This window comes from Xenopus laevis, chromosome 7S (assembly GCF_017654675.1).
Source record: "Xenopus laevis strain J_2021 chromosome 7S, Xenopus_laevis_v10.1, whole genome shotgun sequence".
Classification (NCBI taxonomy): Eukaryota; Metazoa; Chordata; class Amphibia; order Anura; family Pipidae; genus Xenopus; species Xenopus laevis.
Window position 1 is genome coordinate 1,499,423 of NC_054384.1, and position 23,563 is coordinate 1,522,985.

Genomic DNA, 23,563 nt, shown 5'->3' on the forward strand with positions numbered 1-23,563 from the left:
GTTATATAGCCAGTAAAATTAAAAAATAGAGCACATCCGAAAAAAAACAATGTCAAGAATTCATCAACATTCTTTAGCTTCATGTGACTTTTTTGAATTTCATTAAGGGCGTCCCCGATAGAGTGAATTTTATCTAAATAATATAATTTATTTTTAATAATTTCCTTTTTCTGTGTAATAATAAAACAGTCGCTTGTACTTGATCCCAACTAAGATATAATTAATCCTTATTGGAAGCAGAACCAGGCCTCGATCATGCTGGATAACAGCTCCCATACCTGTATTTTACATTAATCTGATCATGATCGAATCAGGATCAATTGCTATTATTTTCCTTAAGCAGGATTTAGCTAAAAATAAAAAATTTACAATTTAAAACCTGGCAAAGACATGGGAAAAAAAAACAATCAAAAAAAAAAAACATGTGTTCTGTTATATATATTATTAAAGAACTCACTTTTTCTTCCAATAATTTACATGACCTTTGATAAATTATTTGACAAGTATTAGCCCCTTGTTTTATTAAGTAGAAGAAATTAAAAAAAGGAATATGAACACAACTTTATGGAATTTCATTTATGATTTTTTTTATACAAACCATACTTTTTTCTCTCCATGATTAGGAATGGCAATCTGCGATAACTAGGGATGCACCGGAATCTACTTTTTTTGGATTTGGCCAGATCCAGAAACTTTGTGAAAGATTCGGCCGAATATCGAACTGAATCCTAATTTGCATATGCAAATTAGGGGCAAGGAAGGAAACGGCATGAATTTTTTTTTACTTCCATGTTTTGTGGTGAAAAGTCACGTGATTTCCCTTTCCAGCCTTAATTCAGTCGAATCCAAATCCTGCTGAAAAAGGCTGAATCCTGGCCGAGTCACAAACTGAATCCTGGATTCGGCTCAACACATTAATACCTTCAACAAAAAAATTCACGGGAATAAAAATGCTGCGATGAAGGAAGGAAAGTCTGACAAAGTGCACATACTATGTTGCTTTTATTAATCCAGAACTGCATGCTACAGATACTGTACAGGATGAACATGACTCATTACAAAAAAAAAAAAAAAATTGTCAGGTTTGAAAAAAAAACAAAAAACATTTTTTGAAATTAAAAAAATTGGAATAAGAGCAATAAAACCGAATGGCAACATCACAGCGGTTAGGGAACATTCAAAGTATTCACAAAATAAAATTGTCATCATAATTAGCATCTTCAGAAAACGTCAGAGACAGATTTTTACAATTGCTTCAGGTCAAGTACAATTTCACTGGATGAAACGGATGAAAAAGTAAAAAATTTTTCGTTTTTCTTCCTTTTCGTATATTTTCGGAGCAACATCAACATGCCTTTTTTTTTTTTTGCTTTTTTAAAGTCTGCTACCGGCACGTAGCAAATGTACATAAAATGGCAGTAGTTTCCTTTATAAATAATTCAACAGGAATTTGTCCCACGCGGGATTTTCATTTTCCCACTTTTTTTTGTACCTAACGTTTCACTTTTTTTTTTCCCTGTCGGTCTCCCTAGCAAATACACCTGTTATCGCTGACAATAAAACTACGGACATACCTATCTATGTAACATCACATCTAAAATGGAAGGAAAAGAAGAGGCGAGGGGGAGTTTTTGTCGCTGGAAATTTTGGCACGTGAATTTGTATTAAGAATCCCGGTTCTGTTCAAAGTCGTTTTTTCCCGTTTTTTTTTTTCTTTACAAACAGTCGATTTCCCTTGTTACAATTTCAAGTCTTTTGTGTAATGGCTTTTTTTTTTTAAAGCAATTGCGTTTCTTTGTACAACATTGATCCTTTAAATGTAACTACAAATGTCCATTTGGTGGAAATTTTTCATACAGCGAAAACAAAAACAAAATATAAATTTATATATAAACTTAAAAACCTTGTACAAATGATATATATATTTATATCTATATATATAAGATGCTGACACTTAAGAAAAAAAAAACTTTGTACAATGCTTCAAGAAATGGGGGGAAAAACTGATTTTTCTTTGAAAAGAGACGACAAACAGGACACAAGCGCGTTTTCTAAACAATAAATACTACAGGTCCATGGCTCTGATATATTCAAAACCCAAACTCCCCCACATTTTGTCCATGTAATTACCAAGCCCCCCACCCCCAAAAATGATCCCCACCATGGAACAAGGCATATTCACATATTTTGTTCAGTTTTTACCAATTTTTGTTTTTTCTGTACATTTCAACAAGAACAAGTAACATCACAATAAAAGTTGTTTCACGAGAGAGAGTAAGTGGCACTGCATTCGTTGTGCACCGAGAGGTTAAAAACCGGATGTAAAATGATTGGTTCACAAGCTCGTATTTAATACAAATAATAAAGAACCAACTCCTTCTGCGAGGGCGGCTTCAAAATTGCTTGTTTTTTACTTTTTTTTCTTCCTCTTTAACTCAGTCTTTTTCTCAGAGTTTCCTATCAGAACTACATAACAGTTAGGTATTTTTTTTTTTGTAATTTTCATATATATTTATATAATTTTCCCCCTTCTCCCGATGCTGCAAAGACTTTTTGAATGTGACAGCGGATGACATTTTGAAATTTTGGCAGAATTGTGAGGTTTCGTTGAGGTCTGCGACTCACATCGGAGAGGTGAAGGAACGGGTCAAATATTGACCAATGAACTTCATAAAACACCAACTAAAAAAACAAACACAACCCAAAAGAGGAGCCGTTTGGCACAACTAAAACACAAAAATTGAAATTGATGGAAAGGAGAAAACTGTAGGAAATAAAAGAAGGGAATTGTGGGTACTGGGTTCTACTCTAAGGGTTTGGTGACCAGGGACAGGGGCTGAAGTTGAGTTGCAACCAAGGAGCGATGGGAAGGAAGGAACGAGGTGGACGGTTGTGTAAGAGACAAACTGTAGGGCAGAGACGAGTGCAGAGACGAGTGCAGAGACGAGGGCAGAGAATTGTGCGGGTGACTGAGTTCTGCTCCGTTATGGCAAATGGCGGTTGCCAGTGTATTGGGCCTTCGCACGGGGCTCTCGGCCAGAGGTGAATGGGTCCCGCAGATCCGTGTCGGGGGGTCGGGTTTCAAGGTTAAAGAAAGAGGTTGAGTTTGTTCAGTTTGTGGTTTGGAGTCTGATATGGGGGAGTCCGGCATGGCGGGAGAAGAAGGAGGAGAGTCTAATAAGCTTCCATCTGAAGAGGGCGGGCTAACGCAGCTGCCTTCACCTTGTATGTAGCGAATGCACTTCTTTTTCCTTCTAGAGAGGAGAGAACAAGTCAGTCAATGTAGGGCAAATACACTGAGACCATTAGATTGACAGGTGGAAATACAGAAAAAATGACCATATTGGGAGCTAAACCGTAAGGATCTTGCTGATCTTCCTGCTCTGTTCCAACTCCTCAAACTTTAATTCTTGTGCCTAAAAAAGGTTTGATGTTGAGTAATACTGGGGGCACAGATTCTATTTGATCCCCATTGTAAGCAGCACTCCTGTCCTGCTTTATGGCAGCTGAGATTCTAGCTATCTGTATAACAGAACATTCTGTCCCAGTGGCTGCACAGATCCTATCTGATCCCCATTGTAAGCAGCAGTCCTGTCCTGCTTTATGGCAGCTGAGATTCTAGCTATCTGTATAACAGAGCATTCTGTCCCAGTGACTGCACAGATCCTATCTGATCCCCATTGTAAGCAGCAGTCCTGTCCTGCTTTATGGCAGCTGAGATTCTAGCTATCTGTATAACAGAACATTCTGTCCCAGTGGCTGCACAGATCCTATCTGATCCCCATTGTAAGCAGCAGTCCTGTCCTGCTTTATGGCAGCTGAGATTCTAGCTATCTGTATAACAGAACATTCTGTCCCAGTGGCTGCACAGATCCTATCTGATCCCCATTGTAAGCAGCAGTCCTGTCCTGCTTTATGGCAGCTGAGATTCTAGCTATCTGTATAACAGAACATTCTGTCCCAGTGGCTGCACAGATCCTATCTGATCCCCATTGTAAGCAGCAGTCCTGTCCTGCTTTATGGCAGCTGAGATTCTAGCTATCTGTATAACAGAACATTCTGTCCCAGTGGCTGCACAGATCCTATCTGATCCCCATTGTAAGCAGCAGTCCTGTCCTGCTTTATGGCAGCTGAGATTCTAGCTATCTGTATAACAGAACATTCTGTCCCAGTGGTACAAATCTGGGGGATTGGAGGGCAACTGGAGGGCTCCCTGATAATACCAGAGAGATGATATTCTCACTACATTGAATATAATAAATGAATGACAGCAACTTTGGGTATAAAAGTATCAATTTCAGAAATCAAAATCATGAACATTGCTGGCTGATTCCATCCACTCCCATGATCCCTGTGAGGAGCCCCATGAAATGACATATTGGTGATGAATAATTGTAGGTAAAGTGACGTCAATCAGAGGAAATAAGTGGCCCCTACGGGGGGCTCCATATAAACAGCCCTATAGTCTGGTGGTCTTTAATGATTTGCTGCATAACATATCTCTCCCATCATCAGTTAATTAGATTTGGCCCCAGAAAGATCATGGACCTATCGATAGCTTTTTGGTACTACAGGGAATTATGGGAAAAGGAGAGTCACATTTAAAGGCAACACTACCCGTAGTCATCTCACTATTAAGTTTACAAAGGCATTAAAGACTAAATGTAGGTGGGTAACAAGTTTAGACTCCTGAATTCCCACCTTGTATGTGGGGGGCACTGCTGGATATGAACAAAATGGGGGGTTGAAAGGAGCCAAAAATGAATTTTACATTAAATACAAATGGTCTTGGTCTGACTGTATGAACATGAATTGCACAAGGTAATGAGACTGATGGACACAATGTATCAAGCAAAGGGCTGGAAATCAATACCTACCATTAGTACATTCCAAATTCAAAGACTGCTTGCATCAAAATAGAGAAATAACAGATTTAACCAAAGGATTAATTACAGGAGCAGACAGAAAGAAGAGCAAACACTTCTACCTCCACCAGAGATGCCCAAAATCTGCCCTCTTGGACACACAAAGGTTTGGATAAACTTTCCTTGGATATAAAAGAAATTATGGGAAAATATACCCTATTGTAGGCATCATTTATCTTTCTTTTAATTAAAGGGAAACACTATGGCAGCTCCTACCCATATTATGATTATAAATATACAGAGAAGGAATGTTCTGGGCACACAATAAGCTATACCCTCATACTGTACTGTCTAAGGGAATCAATATGGCACCTCCTCCTCCCATATGTATAAATACAAATATACAGAGAAGGAATGTTCTGGGCACACAATAAGCTATACCCTCATACTGTACTGTCTAAGGGAATCAATATGGCACCTCCTCCTCCTCCCATATGTATAAATACAAATATACAGAGAAGGAATGTTCTGGGCACACAATAAGCTATACCCTCATACTGTACTGTCTAAGGGAATCAATATGGCACCTCCTCCTCCCATATGTATAAATACAAATATACAGAGAAGGAATGTTCTGGGCACACAATAAGCTATACCCTCATACTGTACTGTCTAAGGGAAACAGGTTTATATCATGAACTACGACTCATAAATAGGGTGTATTTTCCATTAGGTTTAGATGTTGAGGGCTACCATAATCCATATGCACCAAGAAGAGGTAAAGAAACAGCACCAACCACCAAGAATGTCCACTTAAAATAGAGAAAGGGGGGCATTTGAATAGAATAGGAAGATGATATAACTATTATATGAGTTTGATCACAAGAGAATATTAGGAAGGACAGAAGGGCTCATTATTTTCCCAAGGGGCCTTGACGTTAGATACCTGCATGGTTTACACCATAAATTCTGTCTGTCAAGTCCAAACAATGCCCGACACTTCTTAGGCGCATTGGTATCTGTTAGCACAATGTAAACAGACACAAGAGTACAACACAATGGTGGACACTGCTCATGTAGATGTCATTACTTTGTCCTACATGTCCCTACTTTATCTTGGTTTTATTTGGTAACCTCCCACTCCTTGCCACGAGCTGCCTACATGATGTCAAAAGCCGGCGGTGAAAGTGGCAAAGCAATGGTTTCTTTTGACTGGAGGCAACAAGATGGAAGCGGTCATGTCAAAGATGGGAAATGGGTCCACCTGAAATCTCGTGCATGTGCCAGTGAGAGGGTCTGGTGTCCATGGAAACCATAAGTCAGTCTCAGTTTTCCGGAGGCTGATTGTCTACAAATGTTTTTTACCCCTAATTTATACTGGATTCAATGTGTTTTTGAAAGGATGAATTCAATATTTAGCATTTGTGTCTATTTTATCCAAGTTTATTACCTATGGAAACATCTATGACACATAAGGTGGTCATACACTGGACATCAATCTTTGGTATCAGACAAACTAGTGGGATGGATGAACAGATACAGTTCCAGTGGCTTTAAGTGGTTCCATAAGTTCTGGCCAACAGATTGAACCATTAGAACAACACAAAGTGAAGAGGAACCTTGGCTCCTCTTCACTTCCTTGTCTGCCGATGCACCATGAAGTGGTCAGCGTCCACATGTTCATCATTCCCAACATACATGTACTGAAGTCATATGATTTTATTGCTATGTATATAACCAGCTCTAGAGGTACCTGAATAGTTCTAAGCCAGGTAGTAGATATTAATTAATCTTTGACTGATAGCAGCCTGGCCTCTCCAATACAGTTAATCTATCCCCCCTCTGGTACTTTGAGGGTCACAGCTGACTCATACAACCTTCCTGGGCTTGGAACTGTTCATGTGCCTCTAGGTGAATCCATGAGTAGGAAACCTGCCCTTACTGAATCTCCTTAAAATAAAGGGGAACTTGAGATCTAGCTGAGAAGCAAAGGTTGAGATCTATCATGTTAAGTTGAGAATCTAGAAGTGTAAGTTGCTAACTACAGCTTGATTTTAGTGTTACAGTTCAATGGATTCTCTCAGAATCCCCACCAATGAAGTTTGTTTCCATATTGGTCAGTTGATAAGAACAACTCCTCTACTGGTTGATCCCCATGGTATATGAATAGGTTTTGGGGAGAATTTGCAGTATTGGGGATTCCTTTTGGACTGTAAATTAGTGAGAATGTATCCTTCAGATTTACCCCATCAAAACTCCACAATGGATTTCAGATCCTCCATTATGGCCACTAACTACAGATGAGAATGAGTTGGGTCTCTTCTATATTCTACCAGTTGGCCTTTACATCTGTCATGTTTACAAATGGGAATATGTTATGCGTCAAGAGAAATGACCAGAATTAGGTTGATTTAAACTATTTGAATTGCTCGCAGGGCAACATATTTCACTCGGAGTGACCCTAACAATGACACACGCATGCAACAGGTTTCAGATTGATATAATCAAATGGATCAGGGGGAGCTTCTTCAACTAAATTGTAACAAACATACAGTAGCAGCTTAGCTTGAAAAAGACAACAGTTCTTGAAATACAACTGTATATATAAACGTTCCTTCTATTGGAAGGGGTGACATCATGGATGCGGTAACTACGGGCGGGAGGAGAGAATTACCAAATAAAACAGGTCAAACCAGCCAAAGCGAGTCCAGAATATTCCATACACACCTGCAGGGACCGCACCAGTTATTCTGCTGATCAAGGCCAAAGCGCGCTCGACATTTCTTAGGAGCGCTCAGGTCTGATAGAAGCGAGCGGAAAAGATCAAGAAAAAAGAGAGAAAGATAAAAAGAATAAAAAAAAAAATAAAAATCAATGAACTGGTAACTAATTGCAAAAAAGCGAAGAAATTTAAATTCTTTTGCTTAATTACAGAGGAAACGCAGTGCTGCTCAGCATCCAAAACTGCAGTGTCTCTCATACCGGAAATGGGTCATTTTATTTCTTTTATAGAATTTTAACTAGACCAAATGCTTGGTTTTCAATTAAACTGAAGTGATGGAATAAATGGACCAAGAAAATGTTACCAATTGTACCAAAAACATGGCCAACCCTAAATACAGAAATTGATTTAATTATTCCAAGAGATGAGCACTAAGGGGAATATGTGTCTATGTTCTCCTCAAGAAGTATCTCAGGGAAAGGTCCTCAACAATTTCCGTCTGAGCGTTGTGAGTTTCTGGTCTTCAATTCTACCAATGGATTGTCATGAAGTATCTCAGAGAAAGGCTGTTTAAACTTATTTTTCTGGTCCTCAAGTGTAACAAGGGATAGTCATGTGGTCATGAAGTATCTGAGGAATAGATTCTCTACATTTTCTTTAAGGATGTGCTCAGTTTGTGGCCCTCAATTTTACCAAGGGATTGTCATGAATTATCTCCAGTAAGGTTGTCTAAACATTCTCAGTTTCTGGTACTCAACCCTACCAAAGTATGGTCATGACGTATCTCAGGGAAAGGTTGTCTAAATTTCAGTTTTTGGTCCTCAACTTTACCAAGGGATTGTCATTAATTATTTCAAGTAAGGTTGTCTAAACATTCTCAGTTTCTGGTCCTCAACTCTATCAAAGGATGGTCATGTAGTATATCAGGGAAAGGTTGTCTAAATTTCTGTTTCTGGTCCTAAACTTTACCAAAGGATTGTCATTAAGTATCTCAAGGGTTTTCTAAACACTCTCAGTTTTCCGTCCTCAAATCTACCAAAGAGATGGTTACTAAGTTCTCAAGGAAAGGTTGTCTACAAAGTACTGTTTCTGGTTTTCAACTATACCAAAGGATGGTTATGAAGTATCTCAGGGAAAGGTTGTCTATAAAGTTCTGTTTCTGGCTGTAAACTCTACCAAAGGATGGGTATGAAGTATCTCAGGGAAAGGTTGTCTATACAGTTCTGTTTCTGGTTCTAAACTCTACCAAAGGATGGGTATGAAGTATATCAGGGAAAGGTTGTCTAAATTTCTGTTTCTGGTCCTCAACTCTATCAAGGGATGGCCATGAAGTATCTCAAGGAAAGGTTGTCTACATTTCTGTTTCTGGTCCTCAACTCTACCAAGGGATGGTCCTGAAGTATCTCAGAGAAAGGCTGTCTAAATTTCTGTTTCTGGTCCTCAACTCTACCAAGGGATGGTCATAAAGGATCTCAGGGAAATGTTATCTTTATTTCTGTTTCTGGTCCTCTACTCTACCAAGGGATTGTGATGAACTATCTCAAGCAAGGTTGTCTAAATTTTCCTAAATTTTACCAACCTAGAAAGGTTGTCTAGACATTCTTAGTTTCATATCTTCAGCTCTACCAAAGCATGGTCATTAAGTATATTAATAAAAGATTATATAAATATTCTTGGGGTATAGGGGAACTTCTATTTAAAGGAACAATAACACCAACAATTATAGTGTATTAAAATGTTATCATTTCCAACATTATGAAAAATTCAGGGACACTGCATTTTTAGGTGAAATGCTCCTCATTTATATCTATCTATCTATCTATACATATATATAGATATAGATATAGATATATATATATATATATATATATATATATATATATATATATATATATATATATATATATATATATATATTCTACAGGAGAAGGTTCAAACATGTGTAAAGGAAAGTGAATGTATAAAAGCAGGCAGGCAGTGGGATGGGGTGTTAGCAGAAGCTATGAAGCATGCAACAGAAGCACAACACTAGCCACAGCGAACTCAAACACAGAGCATCAGCATGCTGTAGTGAGAACATTTCATGAGAGCAATAAAAATAGATTAAGGAGGTTTTTATAGGATTTTTTTTTTTTTAACAGTCTTTGCTTTTTTTCTGCAGGAAAAACCAGAAATACTGCATATTCTATTGGCATAGTTAGTGCCTCCCCCAAAAGTCTGGTAAGAGCTCTGAGTACAGACTGTTATGAGGAAACACATTATCTTGAAACATACAGACAAATAATTAGGATGCAGTAGAGAACGTGCTTGGAAGTTGAGGCATGGAACTTTAGAAATGTTGGAAAGGTGATAGGAAATAAAAAAACAAAAAGATTCAGAATAGGCATGAGGCAACTGGGAGGCAGACTGGGCCCATGTATTTGATGTGCAGACCAGTCTTCCCAGTGTGTCCAGTGCAATGGTTTGCATTAATGTGGTCCTCACAAAGATGCTCTGGCTTTAAACGTGGGTGGATCTGGCACAGATTAACAGATATTATCCTTGTTTATGACTCTGATTTGTAACAACCCCGTTGTATCGTTAAGGACCCACGTTGCACAAAGTAGGATAGAGCTCTTTTTTCTTTTACTAACTCATTTTATTACAGCAGTGCTGCAAATCACTCTCTGTAATCTTACTTGGGAATGGGTCCGAGAGTCTAAGCCATCTAGAGACGCCATCTTTTCAGGCTACTGGTTTCTTAAGCGATTAGAATTCTGAAGGGCTTGTTAGACTTTACAGCACTAATACTGTATAAGGGAAGCACTGAAAGTGAATTAAGGATGGGGTTATAAAGTAGGTTGTTAATAATTGATGATCAATATAAAGATAATCCTAGCAAATAGGAAATGATGAAACAAAAAGGAACTCAATGTAGAATCCCCAGTGAGCCAAGGATTCAGTTTATGTTTATGCTTATTTCAGTGATTTCAGGTGACAATAAAAACGCATACAATTTATCTTTCTGGTACAGAAAGCTCTGAATTACGGGAACGCTGTCTCCCATAGACTCCATTTTATCCAACTTTTTTAAAAATTATTTCCTTTTTCTGTGTAATAATAAAACAGTAGCTCGTACTTGATCCCAACTAAGATATAATTAATCCTTATTGGAAGCAAAACCAGTCTATTGGGTTTATTTAATGTTTACAGGATTTTCTAGTAGACTTAAGGTATGAAGATCCAAATTACGGATAGATCCCTTATCCGGAAAACCCCAGGTCCCGAGCATTCTGGATAACAGGTCCCATACCTGTACCTCCAAAAATAACGAGGAACACTGGTCAGTGTTGGGTAAACTCAAGCAATGATTTTGCCATATGTTATGATGATTTGGCCATGAGGGTACATAGTGAAAACAGTGGGGTTAAAAATAACCCCAAAACTAAAGAATTCTGCTCACTAAGGAGAATCAACAATTACAACGTGTTAAGGAACGCTTGTAGAAAAAGAATAAAGTTATAGCCAAGGCAGAGTTTCCCTTTAAGGACGAAGGGCTACTAAGTCTCTGTCAACAAGAAAGATTCCAAAAATTGTTTCGACATCCGCAAATGTGTGACCCCCCGAACACAGACTCACACGCAAACTCATGTTGTAGTTCTAATACCCATAACTAATGTAATCAGACATTTAATCTTTCATTCTATCAATCTATTATCTATCTGCAGCATTGGCTGATATTACTTTCCGCTATTACATTTATATTGTTCCAACAGGAGTCATCGGGGAGCACAATATTGTAATCTGTAGATTTGTTTTTCTATTTTTTTTTTTTTGGAATAGGCAAATTGTATATTGTTCTTGTACAATGGCTGGATTAGGAGTTACATAAACATGACAGATAATCCAGGTAGTAACGTATGTGGCTCAGTGGATAAAAGGAAACTGCAAGGAATGGCACAACTTCAGTATTCAAGGACAGAATAGCATTAGGTTTGTTGGATTTTTTGGGGGGTGCTCATGAATAATGGAGGATCAAGGCCTGGAGACTAAATTGATTCTGCTGATTCTTTTTTGTTATCCTGCGTCTCCTGTTAGCCAATTAAATAAAGACACTGTATAGCAAGATATTCGGTATATCGGCCCCTGGATTAATGAAGAAAACCTCTGTTTTAAAAGTATTCCTTTTGCCCTTTGATTTTGCCTTATGCCATGACAGTTTCACAACTGTCCCTTTTTTTGTTTTTGGTACTAAATAGGAAGTGAGGAAAAAAAACCAAACATTTTAAAGAGGAAATAAATATATGTTTTGCTGAAATGGGGTGATGGCAGAGCTCATTTTGCACCCAAAAACTCTAATTACGAGTTGGAGCTGCCAAACCGCTCCCTCCACGTTGGAGAACTGAAATACTACTGTGGAATTTAGAACAAGGATGGGTCAGGCTGTTGCCAACAATTCCCAAGCTTAGGTCAAACCAAGAATTTATAGCGCTAATATACAGGGAAGAAGTGTGCCCACAACAGGGACAATGTGTTGGCTGATAGTGACGAGAACACAGAACGTTTTATCAGAGCAGTTGTCACTCCCAGAAAATGAGCTTCCCTGGCTGTAATATAAGCTGATGCTACAGGTTTGCTGATTATTCAATTCTGATGCTAATTGCACTGGTTTCTGTGCTGCCATGTAGTAATTATGTGTATTAATTACTAATCAGCCTTATATTGTGACATTTCTATTCTATGTGTACTGTATATTGTGAGTGGCTCCCTAAGCTCAGTAAGTGACAGCAGCACAGAGCATGTGAATCAGTGAATCAGCAGAAAAGAAGATGGGGAGCTACTGGGGCATCTTTGGAGACACAGATCTTTACTGCTAAAGGGCTGTGGTTGCCTTGGGCTGATACAGAAGCACAAAACATCATGTACAACATTTCTACCTAGTTAGGCTTTAGTTCTCCTTTAAGGCAAATCTAGTGATAAGTTTGGAGGAAATGAATGGCTGAAGGGAAACATAAGCCAAGCGTAAGTCCGATGTTAATGGTTTAGTCTGCCCCACGTCTGCACCTCTGGTTCACCCCCTGAGCAACCCAACCCCCCCTCTCCCCGATCCCCACGATTAAAGCCAGAGCAACAGTGTCAGGGTCTCGGTTTAGCAAGTTGCAATTGGTTTCATTTTCTATCCCCTCTCAGAAGAAGTGGGTTATGTTAATGAAATTATAATAATGGCAATAAAAAGCATTTTCAGGAAAAAAAAAAATAATAAGCATAAAATGTAAAGGTTCCCAAAAAAATTGGCTTTAGCACCTGTGATCGGAGGAAGAGAAAGGCAAGGATTTAGGTAACATTCGCTGTGTTCTGAAAAAAAAGAACAGATTATACACAGTCCGGACATATTATCTATGCAGTGACAGTATTGAAACCTCCTTAATGTCTCAGTTAAACACGGGCCGGGAAATGATGGCGGGCGAGCAATGATCTCCAAACTGGCGGCTGAACTCAAAGTGTCAGGGTAGGTTGAAGATCACTGCTCCAAAGCATGCAGAGTAGCTCCCAAGCATTGTCCTTGCACCAGCACACGCACACACATGCACACACGCAGGAATAAGAGCACGCTATGTGACATCACGGCTAATGGCTGGTTTATTAAACCTAACGAGTAAATACTAAATATAAATCTAAGGAAGCATGCAAGTATTATACAATCACATGTAAACCCAACTGTAACTGGACAAGGGCACTAATACTGTATATAATCTTTATATTCAGCCCAGGCTGGAAGGCTGACCAGAATCCATCTATATAGAGGCAGAGTGGCGGATCAGAAACCAGTGCAGCATGCCTTTCTGCTGATTACTGGTCAGACATGCAGCGGGAGGGTTTTATACAGATGGAGCACAATGTGTCTAGATGTTTGGCACACCCTATCCCACCATGTCTCCATGTTGTTCCTTGGAGTCAAACCAACGGCAGGAGAAACTGTGCTCCATCTGTATGTGGTCAGCATTAAAGGGATGAGGTGGGAACTATAAAAAGAGCATAATGTAGCACACACAGATGTATCTGTAAAGGTTGTTTTCAATGCAGGAGACCCAATAGGCCTTTTGGAAAGTCTTTGGAACTAGACACAAGAGTCATTGCATACAGGAGGACGCCCAGTGATTAATGAGACAATGTGCTTTGCTGTAACAAACTGGATGATCTGTCTGGATAACCACGAGGGCCCAAAGCAGATTCTCTGATAAGCAATAGGCTGGCTGGGTGTCTCTTTATATGGAGCCTCAATAAATCAAACCAAGACATGGCACACAGAGGGGCTCCTGGGCTGCTCCTCATCCGAGGGTCTTCTCTAGCAGCCACCACAGGGGGTTGGTTCTCACTAGAGGTAAATGACAGAGAGTGGCAGTAGCTAAGAAATGCTTTGGGCAAGTCCAAGTCCTGCCACCACTGGGGCATCTTTGCAGATACATCTGTACATGTCATGAAACGCTCTTTTATCTGATCTCTACAATGAGGTCTGGAAACCCCCACCCCAGCCCACTGTTTAGTCAATTGCTCCCTAATGTAGTGGCACTGGCTGGCATGCTTCCAGGCACATCATGGAGTAAATATACTTACCATTGGCCTCTCCTTGCTGCTTTTCCCTTTTCCTCTTCTTCTTCTTGCCCTACACAAGGAACAACAGGGACAGGGGCAGTTTATTAACCACTCAAAGCAGACGGGTATTTCATAGATACACAGGCACAAGCTCTATACAATACAATGGGCAATGTAGAGTACTTCAGTTGTGTGGCACTGGGCTGGTGACCATTGCACACAGCCACACTATAATGTGCTCCCTCAAACACACACACACACACACACACACACATCTTATAAATACTTTATACATAGATTTGTTCTCATGGGTCTCAGGAGAGCCAACAAAAAGGGAAGGAGTTAATTTAGTCTCCCTCACCCTCCCAGTGCAAGAAGATAGAGATTCTCTATAAGAGTCTCCTCGTTCTCTGTGTTGCCTGCGCTCTCAGACACATTCAGAAAGGAGTAAAAAACTATTTTACATTAACTCATTTCTGAAATTTACACTGAGAGAGTAAATTGAGACCTTGTAACTACTATTATTTCTAAAATGCTCACATTATAATTTATTAAATTCTCCATAAGTTGGGTCCCACTGAAAGACATGTGTTCCCCCAATTGCTGGTGATATGGTGAAAACCTTGTATACAGAGAACTACGCCCCCATACATACCATGCAGCGATTGGCTTTCTTCTCAGGCAATCATCATTTAAATCTACAAATCTATTAGTAATGTAATAATGATCACCTACATAGGCACCTACATAGTTATCCCGTGCCGACCATCCGGGGTAAAGCTGCATGTGGAGTTGCCTCTCCTTCCTCGCCAGCTCATAGTATTTCGCTTGCTCTTCCCTGGATAAGGCGTGCCACTGAGTAACAGAGAAGCACATGAGATGGCATCATGGAACTATCACATTGGCATAAACACGACTGCAGAGTAATGGACTCCATCATCTCTCACAAGATCTCCTCTAGCCTTCTTCCTTCACTACAACCACATCATGAACAACTATAGCTTGTCTCCAAATGGGGAAAATGCCAAGGGCCTCACAGCCAGGAGGATAGTAGGTATAGTAGGGAAAAATGGCAGCCATAGAATAAAAAGGGCAACATTGGAACAGGATGGAGACAGTAGGGAAAGATGGAGACCTTAAAGCAAGATGGTGACATTGGAGTGCGATGAAGAAAGTAGAGCAAGATGGAGATAGTAGACAAGAGGATGAAAGTGGGGCAAGATGAAGACAGTAGGGCAAGATGGAGACAGTAGGGCAAGATGGAGACAGTAGGGCAAGAAGGAGACAGTAGGGCAAGATGGAGACAGTAGGACAAGATGGAGACAGTAGTGCAAGATGGAGATAGTAGAGAAGAGGATGAAAGTGGGGCAAGATGAAGACAGTAGGGCAAGATGGAGACAGTAGGGCAAGATGGAGACAGTAGGGCAAGATGGAGACAGTAGGGCAAGAAGGAGACAGTAGGATAAGATGGAGACAGTAGGAGAAGATGAATACAGTAGGGCAAGGTGGAGACAGTAGGGCAAGATGGAGACAGCAGAGCAAGATGGAGACAGTAGAGCAACACTGAGACAGTAGGAGAAAATGGAGACAGTGGGATATGATGGAGACATTCAAACAAAGACGGTGACAGTGGGGTGAAATGGAGCCAATATAGAAGATATAGTAGGGCAATATGGAGACAGTAGGAGAAAATTCCAGGACAAAAGACTTGTATCTTTATATCAGTGTTGCCCAGACTCCATGATAGCTGGAGGTCCATCACATAAACATAGTGACCAACAAAAGTCTGTTGTGGGCCCCTGTGACTATTAAAGACAGCACTGCATTCAATCCACATCTACAGTATGTGAATGGCTGAGATACACTAAGACCCATCAACAGGCTTAAACCCTACATCAGTCCCAGGTGAATACACGGAGGGCTATTCTATGACAACCCTCAGTCCCTTATCTGCAGTACAGTCAGCCCTTTGCACCAGAAGCCCTTGTATTAAAGGGTAACTAACTCCATACTCACCCTCCGACCAAGGATCTGATTGATGGCCGCGCTTTCTTTTAACGTGCACTCGGCGACAACTTTTGCCCTCATCTCCTTCATGTACAGCATGAACGCGTTTAGGGGTTTCTTTATGTGCGGCTTTTTCTTTTCTTCTTCTTTTTTGGAATCCTGATGTTTCCTGAGAGGGGAGAAAGCCAAGCATTCAGTTCTCCCGTCGTGATTCCGTTACACCACGAGACACAGACAGACAGACTCCAAATGTTATGAGGATACTCACGAGCTGTGGAGGGATCCCATGTCACTGTGGGAAGACTCCTGTTTGACAGTAGGGGCGACTATGGCGGGGTGCGGGATTCCCGTTGTGTGCAAACTGTGATGAGGCGGCACCATGTGGGGAGGGAATCTAGAGGAAAGGAAGCTGTGTAAATCGTCAGAATAAAAATGAATGAAAGGGGAGGGAAAGCACAGAAAAAAAAACATCAGAAATGGTTAAAACAGACCCGTGACCCACTTATAGATACACATTCCATGCTAGCAGCTTCACTAGAAATAAACTGACCCTGCATAATGGTCCTGACTCCAAAGTCCAAACCCAAACCAGATACAAGGGGGTATATTTATCAAAAAGTGAAGTTAATAGTGAAGTTCCCGCCACTAGACTGAAATTCCGCCGCTCTCCATTCATTTCAATGGGATTTTTATAGGCGTATTTATCAAAGGGTGAACTTTCACTTTCACCATTGATAAATACGCCTTTCAAAATCCCATTGAAATGAATGGAGAGCTCTAGTGGGGGAACTTCACTCTTTGATAAATTTACCCCATTGTTCCCAGTCAATGACTCGTTCCAAAATAATTCCAGTTGCAGTACCGCTTCCCACCAGTGTTTCCCATAGAGGAATGATGGAACAGTGCCACCATATGATTTGACCCATAGAATAAACAGAAACAGAAGAACTTTGGAACCAATCACCTCCTAGGAATGGCAGCGCTCTCATTTAATCACTCATAGCAGTTCTCTGTGCCTCCCCCCCATAAATAACAATACATCCCCCTAGAAATCAGCTCATTAAATGTCCCTGCTACGTTTCGCATCTTTGATTCAGATTAGAAAGAGCAAATGATTAGAGATAACAATAATATTCCTTATCATGACCTGCAGAGGTGCTGGCCCCCCTTGGCTGATGGTTGCGTTAAAGTGTCAGCTCATCTGACAGCTCTTGTGCGTGAGCGGCGGGAGAGGGATCTCAGTTACTTTGCCATTATTCCTTTCGACTTCCCTGTACTTTTTTCATCTATTTCTGCCTGTGATTTTTATTTTCTCTGCCCCCCCCCCCCCTAAAAGAGCCCCGGTGAGCCCAAGTTATGGTTTATACATGATGGGGCTCTCTTTGAAGTCGGAGGATTCTCAGAGTTGCCAACGTCAGGAGAAGTGGCTTTCACAAATTTATACTGCCGAAAGCCCCCGAGCGCCGACGTCTCAATTGGAAAGGGGGTCACGGGGTGTCTCTGACGAGTCTCAGCAAGTGCAGATTAATTGCCAATCTTGGCTTCTCCGAGCTGTTTAAACTATAATGACCCATCACTTCATTGTGAGGAGCCCTGGCCCCACTGCTGCACTCAATGAATATCAAAAGCAACTCCGGCATGGGGTGAGCGGCCAACATTCCTGCAACTGTCACATGTATAATAGCCCAGTACTTGTGCCGGCCCATTAGCGCAATTGGCTCTTTCATTTGCTCTATACTCGCCTTAACTACATATCTGCTATAAAGCCCAGTCTGGATAACAGCCCAAAGGTAAGGAAACAAAAGTGTATTTCACTAATAAGCACTAATATACAGAGAAGGAATGTTCTGGGCACACAATAAGCTATACCCTCATACTGTACTGTCTAAGGGAATCAATATGGCACCTCCTCCTCCCATATGTATAAATACAAATATACAAAGAAGGAATGTTCTGGGCACACAATAAGCTATACCCTCATACTGTACTGTCTAAGGGAATCAATATGGCACCTCCTCCTCCCATATGTATAAATACAAATATACAGAGAAGGAATGTTCTGGGCACACAATAAGCTATACCCTCATACTGTACTGTCTAAGGCAGTGATCCCCAACCAGTAGCTCGTGAGCAACATGTTGCTCTCCGACCCCTTGTATGTTGCTCTCAGGGTCCTCAAAGAAGGGGCTTATTTTTGAATTTCAAGCTTGAAATGAAGTTTTAATTGCATAAAAACTAATTACAGTCCCAAGTAGAGCTTCTTGTAGGCTGCCAGTCCACATAGGGGCTACCAAATAGCCAATCACAGCCCTTGTTTGGCACCCCAAGGGACTTTTTTCACGCTCTTGTTGCTCCCCAACTATTTTTACATTTGAATGAGGCTCACGGGTTAAAAAGGTTGGGGACCACTGGTCTAAGGGAATCAATATGGCACCTCCTCCTCCCATATGTATAAATACAAATATACAGAGAAGGAATGTTCTGGGCACACAATAAGCTATACCCTCATACTGTACTGTCTAAGGGAATCAATATGGCACCTCCCTCCTCCCATATGTATAAATACAAATATACAGAGAAGGAATGTTCTGGGCACACAATAAGCTATATCCTCATACTGTACTGTCTAAGGGAATCAACATGGCACCTCCTCCCATTTGTATAAATACAAATATACAGAGAAGGAATGTTCTGGGCACACAATAAGCTATACCCTCATACTGTACTGTCTAAGGGAATCAATATGGCACCTCCTCCCATATGTATAAATACAAATATACAGAGAAGGAATGTTCTGTGCTGTTTAAGGATAAGGGAATATTCCTGCTGATATATGTGAAATATTTTCCCTCTTTGTATAATTTTACCCCATACCATACAGAATGGGGGGAGTTTTGCTAGATTCTCTATTACTATATATATATACATCACATAGCACAGCCCCAGGCCCACAGCTGGGACGGCTCCACTAATCTAATTAGCCATCATCATCATCATCAAAACCCATTAGGCATTTCAAGGCATCAGTGGAAAGAGTAACCTGCATGGATTTAATTAACTCGACTGGAAATCATATGAACAAAAAATAAAACCTTCATTAGAAGTAATTAGTGAGGGCTTAAAACACTGCGCTGGTAAATAAACTCGCAGCCATTGGAAACGAGGTGAAATTAATTAGAGCCCAAAGGATGGCAGAGAAGGGAGCGCAATCCCATAAGCACCTGGGCTGCTCTTCTTTCATGCAACCAGGTGAGAATGACCAGGTGAGAATGACCAGGTGAGAATGACCAGGTGAGAATGACCAGGTGAGAATGACCAGGTGAGAATGAGGAACCCCCAAAAACGCTCTCATGTCCCTCTGGCCTCCTACCCACTCTCCCTCTGGGTATATCATAATGATAATAAATCCTTCTCTAAATATTTTTAGGAACAGTAGTGTGAGGTTACAGAACACAAAATATTAAAGGGGAATCTAGTTCTACTTCACTGCAGTTTACAAAGTGGATGGGGCAGGAACTTGTGGGTGGGACTAGAAGAAAATGATTGCAGTTTACATGAGTGGTGCTGGGGAGTGTGACTCAAGCAGTGGGTGGGACAAAACAACTCAGATGGAGGCTTACTGGGGGAGGGGCAGGCTATATGCAAATCAAGCAGTGGGAGGGATTAAAACACTCTGATGGAAGCATACTGGGGGAGGGGCAGGGTGTATGTAAATCAAGCAGTGGGAGGGACTAAACACTCTGATGGAAGTTTATAGGAGAGGGCCAGCGAGTGGGTGAGATTAGACCAATGAAGGCAGTTTACAGGGGTGGGAGAGGGAGTGCCTCCAATACACTCAATTTAATGGGCCAACTCAAAGTGACAAACCTAAGCTTAACCTAAACCTAGGCCTAATGTAAGCTCAACAGACAAGGGACCATTCTATACGATCTCATTTTCCACCGCCAGCCGCCGCCCCCAGATTGGGTATCAGCCTTCCTTTTTTATTGCTTTTTTTTATAGCATTCAGTCCCAGTCTTGGGTAACGCACTCAAAAAAACATCCAACTGCCTTTGCATTTCATACTACTGGCAGGGTTAAGTTCCCTTTAAATAACCCCTCCCAACCTGGTATGTAAAGGACCAGTAATATCAAAAAATGAAATTGTTTTAAAGTAATACAAATATAATTCAGTGTTGCCCTGCACTGGTAAAACTGCAGTGTTTGCTTCAGAAACACTACTATAGTTTATATAAACAAGCTGCTGTGTAGTAATGGGGGCAGCCATTCAAAGGAGAAAAAGCTCAAGTTACAGAGCAGATAGCAGATAAGCTCTGTAGAACATAATGTTATCTGTTGTCCATTACTTATCCTGTGCCATTTAGCCTTTTTTCAATTTCCGCCATTGCTACAAAGCAGCTTGTTTATATGAACTATAGTAGCGTTTCTGAAGCAGACAGATCAGTTTTACCAGTGCAGGGCAACAGTACATTATATTTTCTTTACTTTAAAACGCTTTCATTTTTTGGTGTTACTGGTCCTTTAAGTTACATGTTTGGAACATTTCTGGAAGAATTATACATAAATGAATAGAAACAAAAAGTTTAAGAAGCTAAAAACGGACACTCACCTTGACATGGAAGCATTGACGGTAAGGGCTGTGGGGTAGGGGTGCCTGAAGCCCCCCGTTGTGATTGGGTAAACGGGCTGACCTTGCCTGAGAAAATTAGAGGGGAAATAAAAAAAGAATGAGCAATTTTCTCATTTGATCAGGAGAGAAATCTTGGGGATTGCGCAGATCAAAGCGACAGAAAAACACGGAACGATTTTAATGCCATAAATGAAGTCCGGGCGGCTAATTACATTTTATAACCTCAGCTTATGTCAATATCGGCCCGGTCCCAGAGCTGGCACTCGGTGTTTTGTTGTCGTAATTAAAGGCGAAATGTGGCCTGCTTTAATGGAGCCATCACACTAATTGAGAGCTACGGAGTCAAAAACGCACAATAATGAATGTAAATTTATACCAAAATAAAATAGAGGCAAATCAAAGGACTTCAGTGGCTCCTGGGGCCCCTCGTGCTATTTAGATCTTGGGGAGAAAACATTAAATTAACCGAGCTTAATTTGTAGCCTTTTGTCACGTTAATAAGTGTTGACAAGATTTTCCAGGAGAGAGTCTCACTTACGGTAGTGGGGGACCCGCAGAGAGTCACAGCTCGTTAGGATAATTAATAATTACAGAGGCGTGGGGCTCAGGGGCTGCTGTGCATTTCCGGCCTCGCGGGTCCCAAATATATGGAATGAAAAGGCAAAGGAAGCTTCGGATTGGTGAAATCCCTGCTGGATTCTACTCAGCGCTGCCAGCAGGCATCCTGGGGGCCCAGTTTACATGCCCAGAATAAATCTGATAACTGGCCATTGGGCCTAGAGAACTATACAGGCATGTGGCAGTCGCTGATCTGATGGCTTTTCATTCAGTCAATGCAACAATAACAGCAAACACAGAAAGTGCCAGTTATTGCAAAAATGGCAGCCACACCAAAGACCTTAGGTGCTTGGCACAGAGGAGTGAGGGGACAGGAATTTAAGCAGCCCAGACATGGTAGCCACATTTTTATTACCAGAACACGGGGCAAGGCTGTTCTGGGTGCCAGACTGGCATGTCAACGTTCCAGAGGGTCTCCTAGTGGGTCCAGCTCCTAGTGCCCCCCCCCCCCGATCATTATCCCTTAAGGGTCTGGCCACACGAGCAGATTCGGGGAGATTAGTCGCCCCAACGCCAAATTTCCTCTTCTTCGGGTCGATAATCTCCCCGAACACGGAGTACTTCGTTTTCCGAAGCAACTTCGGAAAACGAAGCGTTGCGAGACCCTCTGGAACGTTGACATGCCAGTCTGGCACCCGGAACAGCCTTGCCCCGTGTTCTGGTAATAAAAATGTACAGATGTGGCTACCATGTCAGGGTGATTAAATTCCTGTGCCAAGCACCTAAGGTCTTTGGTGTGGCTGCCATAATTGCAATAACTGCCACTTTCTGTGTTTGCTGTTACTGTTGCATTGGCTGAATGAAAAGCCACCAGATCAGTGACTGCCACATGCCTGTATAGTTCTGTAGGCCCAATGGCCAGTTATCAGATTTATCAGATTCTTCGGGGCGACAATCTCCCTGAACTGCCTTCCCCCTGCCCTCCACCGGCTAAAATCAAAATTGCCTGCGGGAAGGCACACTCGGGGCTTCGTTTTCTGAAGTCGTCCGAAGTTGCCTTGGAAACTTCTGAAAATTAAGTGCCACATGTGCCTTCCCCCAGGCAGTTTGGGGAGATTGTTGCCCGAAGAAGAGGAGATTTGTCACTGGGGCAACTAATCTCCCCGAATCTGCTCGTGTGGCTAACCCTTATAGTTTTCATGAGAAGTCTCCATCTACCTGTGCTGAGAGTGGCTCCTCAGGTTCCCTATTGGGCCAATTCTGATACTACATGTCGGGGTTGGAGAGAAGGGGCCGGGCGATAGCTATCGCTCTCGTTTATTTTCCTGCTGCAAAAAGCTTAGTCCTGCTGTGAGCCCCCAGGAGCAATTGACTGCACCAGGGCACAACCGTGACATTGAGGGGCCACGAGGCATTTAGTGATTCCCCTGGTCTAACAAACACAGTGTAGCAGTGATTGAGCAATGTGCAATGTCAAACACAGGACTGTACAACTTGCAGCAGGAAAGAATTTCAGATCTCATGTAAATAAGGCAAAACTATTTCTGAAACAGCTTTAGCCACAGGGAGATGATCTAGGGTTCAAAATGGAAGAAAGTCGTCCCATATTCCTCTGTTAAAAGAGAAGACTGAAAACCAAGAATGGTTGATTTGGGGATTACAGAGTAGCCGACAGATGTTAAAAGACGCAACTGTCACCCTCTCATGTCACCAAGACTTTGTTAAACTATAAGACCCATAGGTATAAACAGTATGGCATTTGGCACAAATGACAGCAACACAGAATATCACAGACATAGAAAAACATTGGGAGTAAAGGGGAAAAAATCCTGGAACTGCTTACTGTGGTACTAACCATCCTAGCGGATGGGGGATCTGTCCCATGGTGCCCGGGGATAGAGGGTAATACGGGGAAATGTCTGGAGGGTGTGGAGGCCTTGGGATTCCTGCAGGAAAAGAAAGGAAAATTAAGGAGATCTGGAAGAATCAGTTAAAAAAAACTGTGCAGGGCTGAGCCCACAAGCAACACTGAGTTTTTATTCGCACATACTGGGTCTGCCACTGCCATGGGCACAGTACTAGTAAAGGGATCATTGATGTGAATGTGACCCTTTAACATAAGGAAGTCACACATATAGTTAAATAAGGAACTGGTCAGACTGGTCAGTAATGATTGGTTGTGTAGCTTCCTCATTCTAGCACAACTTA

General features: G+C 41.4%; 1 protein-coding gene across 38 annotated transcripts in view; it reads right to left on the minus strand.

Annotated features, from left to right (window-relative positions):
* Positions 1 to 985: 985 nt before the first annotated feature.
* Positions 986 to 23,563, minus strand: part of LOC108697306 (transcription factor 7-like 2) — a 137,279-nt gene continuing 114,701 nt past the window's right edge. For 3 of the 38 annotated variants that reach the window (XM_041570768.1, XM_041570779.1, XM_041570790.1), the window contains 9 exons: positions 23,199 to 23,301; positions 20,777 to 20,863; positions 16,436 to 16,561; positions 16,177 to 16,336; positions 14,908 to 15,015; positions 14,182 to 14,230; positions 12,871 to 12,921; positions 7,593 to 7,665; positions 986 to 3,254 (listed from right to left, as the gene is read on the minus strand). In XM_041570768.1, coding sequence (XP_041426702.1) covers positions 2,804 to 3,254; positions 7,593 to 7,665; positions 12,871 to 12,921; positions 14,182 to 14,230; positions 14,908 to 15,015; positions 16,177 to 16,336; positions 16,436 to 16,561; positions 20,777 to 20,863; positions 23,199 to 23,301 — 1,208 coding nt within the window. In that variant the 3' untranslated portion in view covers positions 986 to 2,803. Of the gene's footprint in view, positions 3,255 to 4,876; positions 4,903 to 5,811; positions 5,885 to 7,592; positions 7,666 to 12,870; positions 12,922 to 14,181; positions 14,231 to 14,895; positions 15,016 to 16,176; positions 16,337 to 16,435; positions 16,577 to 20,776; positions 20,864 to 23,198; positions 23,302 to 23,563 lie in introns of those variants that run through there. The other 35 variants (XM_041570763.1, XM_041570784.1, XM_041570775.1 and 32 more) reach the window with 28 other exon arrangements.